This window comes from Gossypium hirsutum, chromosome A04, assembly GCF_007990345.1.
Source record: "Gossypium hirsutum isolate 1008001.06 chromosome A04, Gossypium_hirsutum_v2.1, whole genome shotgun sequence".
Lineage (NCBI taxonomy): Eukaryota > Viridiplantae > Streptophyta > Magnoliopsida > Malvales > Malvaceae > Gossypium > Gossypium hirsutum.
Genome location: NC_053427.1, coordinates 10,019,163 through 10,023,644, shown reverse-complemented (window position 1 = coordinate 10,023,644; position 4,482 = coordinate 10,019,163). Strand labels below are relative to the sequence as shown.

The 4,482-nt window shown below is 33.9% G+C and overlaps 1 protein-coding gene across 1 annotated transcript; it reads left to right on the top strand.

The window, feature by feature from the left end:
• The first annotated feature begins 303 nt into the window (after positions 1–303).
• LOC107948002 (receptor-like protein 6) lies at positions 304–3,060 on the top strand. Its single transcript, XM_016882489.1, has one exon. It carries the CDS (start codon positions 304–306, stop codon positions 3,058–3,060), a length of 2,757 nt encoding a protein of 918 aa, XP_016737978.1.
• Positions 3,061–4,482: the final 1,422 nt, after the last annotated feature.

Below are 4,482 nucleotides of genomic sequence, written 5' to 3'. Positions count from 1 at the left end.
GAATTGACGAATGGCATAAATTGGTAGTGGAATTGTTTCCATTGGAAACTTATATAAGCAACTCCACAACCAAATTCTTTGTTCATCTTTTTCTATTGAGCTCATAAGAGAAAGATGTTATATTTAATCCTATGCTTCCTTTTGGGCTTCTTCAGCTCTTCATTTCTATCCCTTTCTTTGTCTCTTCCTCCAGCACATTTATGTCGTCCCGAACACAGTTCTGCATTGCTTCAATTCAAGAGCAACCTTTCCCTTTCCATTAGTAATTGTTCACAAGAAGTTCACATTTTTTCTGCTCATAAGATGGATTCTTGGGATGAAGATACTGACTGTTGCAAATGGGAGGGTGTGGTGTGTGATAACAGGAAAGGCAATGTGATCGGCCTTGATCTCAGTTGTAGTGGACTAAGTGGTTCTCTCCAATCAAACAGTTCCCTCTTCTCACTTCAAAACCTTCGATGGCTCAACCTTGCCGGTAATTATTTCGGCAACTCTGAAATCCCATCTGAGTTTGGTAAGTTGAGGAGTCTAACTTATCTCAATCTCTCTGACACTGCACTCACTGGTTTTGTCCCACATGAAATCTCTCTTTTGTCAGAACTAGTTTCGCTTGATCTCGGTCAGAATTATCTTTTGTTTAGGGACCATGATTTTAACATGCTTGTCCACAACCTTACAAAATTAGAAAATATCGTCCTTGACCGTATGGGTTTGTCTCTGGTTGTACCTTATTCTTTCCTTAACTTCACTGTCTCATTGAAGCATCTAAGTCTTTCTTACTGTGATTTGCAAGGAAATTTCCCCACCCAACTTTTCCATCTTCCATTCCTTCAAAACATCATTTTAAGAAATAATCCAAATCTCATTGGTTATCTACCAGAAACAAATTGGAGCAGTCCCCTTAGTTTTTTGGATGTTTCAGGGACAAGGTTTTCAAAAGGGTTACCCGGCTCAATTGGTAATCTTAAACACTTGAAAACACTTAACCTTGATAGTTGTGTTTTTATGGGGTCAATCCCTTCAGCCCTCGGAAACCTCACAAAAATCACCTTCTTGGATATCTCAGGCAACATGTTCCAAGGGCAAATTCCTGATGTTTTTGGGAATTTAAACGATCTAAGTTTCATGGATTTTTCCTCCAACAATTTCAGCGGTCTCTTCCCATCATCAGCATTTAACCTCACCAGCCTTACTTTCATGGACTTCTCTTCCAATTTCCTTCGGGGTACCCTGCCCAACAACATAAGTGGACTTTCGTATCTACGAGAACTCCACTTATATGCAAACTTGCTTAGTGGTAGAGTACCAGGTAGGTTGTTTAGTCTACCATCTTTGGAGTATCTAAATCTCGGCTTTAACAAACTTAATGGTCCCATTGACACAATACAAGAGGCCAACCTAGTCCAACTTGTCGATTTATCAAGGAATGAAATACAGGGAACAATTCCAAGTTCTTTCTTTGACCTCATGAACCTTACTATTCTTGACCTTTCATCTAATAACTTGAGTGGCAATATCAAGTCATGCATGCTTGTGAAGCTTAAGAATCTAAGGTCGCTTAATCTTTCATTTAACCACTTACTATCATTAACTAGGTGTAGTAATGATGCCAATTCTACCCTACCCATGATAATTGAGTTCCATTTCTCTTCTTGCAACATACAACGTTTCCCAAGCTTCTTAAATGCATCCAAGTCCTTGCAAGTTTTAGATCTTTCTAATAACCAAATTCATGGTTCTATTACAAAATGGGAAGCCGAAGGATGGGAGGGCTTGGCCACTTTGAACCTTTCTATGAACTTCATCACTACAGTAGAGGAAATTCCAGGGAAGAGACTGTATGTTCTGGACCTTCACTCCAATTCACTTCAAGGACCACTTCCAACTCCACCACAGGCATTGGCGTATTTCTTAATCTCAAACACTGAGTTGGTTGGAGAAATCCCTTCCAAGATTTGCAATTTGAGTTTTCTTTTTGTACTTGACTTCTCTAAGAACAAGTTGGGCGGAACTATTCCAGATTGTTTTAGGACATCTAGCGACCAGCTCTCAATGGATGCTTTGATAACAGTTAATCTAAATGGTAACCAAATTGAAGGATCAATTCCACGGTCATTAACGAACTGCGATAGTTTGGAAGTTTTAGATTTGGGCAGCAACAACATAAATGATACATTTCCTTATTGGTTAGGTACGCTTCCACATCTGCAAGTTCTTGTCCTTCGATCTGATAGATTCCATGGTGACATACAAAATTTCAATGGAACATTTTCCTTCGGCAGCCTTCGAATGATTGATCTCTCTCGAAATGAGTTCACCGGTCACATCCCACCTGATCTATTTGACAATTTAAAATCAATGAAAGATATTCAGGTAGATAAAGGTGGTCCAAATTACATGGGAGGAGATTATTATCAAGACTCTGTAATTATAACAATGAAAGGGTTGGATTTCAAACTTGAGAGAATTTTAACTTCTTTCACAGTTATTGATTTTTCAAGCAACCATTTCAAGGGGTCGATTGCTAAAGAAGTTGGAGAACTTAACTCACTCATAGTGCTCAACTTCTCGCACAATAGCTTAGCAGGTAATATCCCACCATCACTTGGAAAAATGACAGCACTTGAATCATTGGATCTTTCGTCAAACAAGCTTCAAGGAAGAATCCCAGTGCAATTAACTGACTTAACATTTCTTGGAGCATTGAATCTTTCTCATAACAATCTTGAGGGACTGATACCGTTAGCTAATCAATTCGGTACTTTCTCAAACGATTCCTTCGATGGCAACTCCGAACTATGTGGATTTCCATTGTCAAAGAAATGTGGCAACGATCAGGAACCAGAAACACCTCCATCAACAATTGCTAATGAATCTGAAATAGCACTTATTTGGAAAATAGCAGCAATGGGTTATGGAAGTGGACTAGTGTTAGGATTGAGTATGGGATACATAGTTTTCACAACTGGGAGACCTTATTGGCTATTGAAAATGATCAAGCGAAACCCAGAAAAGAGAATGAGAAGGAAGATCCATCGAAATGGAAGGAGAAAGAATTAGCAATGGATGCTGTAGGGTTTGTTTCTAGCATATTTTCCACAATATTTTCCATGTATTCTAGTTATAACCAAAGTTTCATGCATGATTTTCAATAAAAAAAAAATTAGACATTTCATGTTTCTTCACAGTAAAATAAAATTGGATTATTTTAATTATTACAGGAAATATATATTCATTCCAAAGTGATAGAATCTCGATTACAAATAAAATAGAATTGTTTTAATTATTATTTCTAGAAAACCACTTGAGACTCTTGTTGGGTAATAGTATGAAGCAGCCTATTGTCATCTCTCAACATCTAAGAATAATCATTGTTATAATGGTATTAAGGGTTTTATTTGTCCTTAATAATAAAGTCACTGTCTTGAAATATCATATAACAACAAATTGTTACTTCTGAACAAGCTCATTTTTATATTAAAATATACCAAAAATCTTAATTTTTAGACATTGATAAGATAATGATATATCATTATTTTTTAAGATATAAAATTAATATTATACTCTCATCTATATTTAATGCTTAATTTAGTGATTGCTGGACCATCAATATCGATACCAAATAAAATGTATCCATACTGTATCAATACTTGATGAATCCTTTGAAAGTCAAAATGTCAATTTCATATCAATACTAAAAAAATGTATAGATAAAAGTATATCATTATTGAGACTTGAATAAATTTATCGATATCAGGCAAACGGTGTTGATACTGAATTAATACTTGATAAATAGTTTGAAAAACAGAATGTCATTTTGATATTGATATTGAAAAATGTATTGATAAATTATTGATTCTATCGATGCTCAATAAAAACTATCCATACTTTGTGGCCTGAAGCAGTTTTAACAAATTTAAAAATTGTCTTGAAAGATAGTTTAACAACTTAGCCTCACAAATATTTTCTAAATATGAAGTAACAAATTTTTCTTTTTAAATGTTATTTGAAATGAAATATTTTTTCCATCTTTATTTAAAATTTATTTATTATATTTTTTATATCAAAATAATTTGCAAGTAAAGCTTGGTTGAACAGCATTAAATTTTTTTATTGTCACAAATGGTCCTTAGACTATTTTTTTTCAAGCTAGTATTTTTATTAGTTCAATCGTTAGTTAAACCGTTAAGTATATTTTAAAAAAACACCAATTAAAAATTGTTATGTGACAAAGAAAGATAAAAAATTTATTATTTTCTCTTATATATATTTCTTTTTCTTTTTCTTTTTTCTTTTTTTTTTCTTTCTTCAGAACTAAACCGATAGTTAAATCAATCAAGCTATCAATTCCTAATTTGATTAGTTTTCTGGTTTGATAAAATAAATTATTTAAAAAATTCATAAAAATATTTAAAAAATAGATAAAATTGGTTCAATTGGTTGTTTAGCTTGGTTCAATTGATCTGTATCAATTGGCAAGTC

What these genes read in the sequence shown, in the direction of transcription:
- LOC107948002 (XM_016882489.1), top strand. Translation starts at nt 304, where the DNA reads ATGGATTCTTGGGATGAAGATACTGACTGTTGCAAATGGGAGGGTGTG.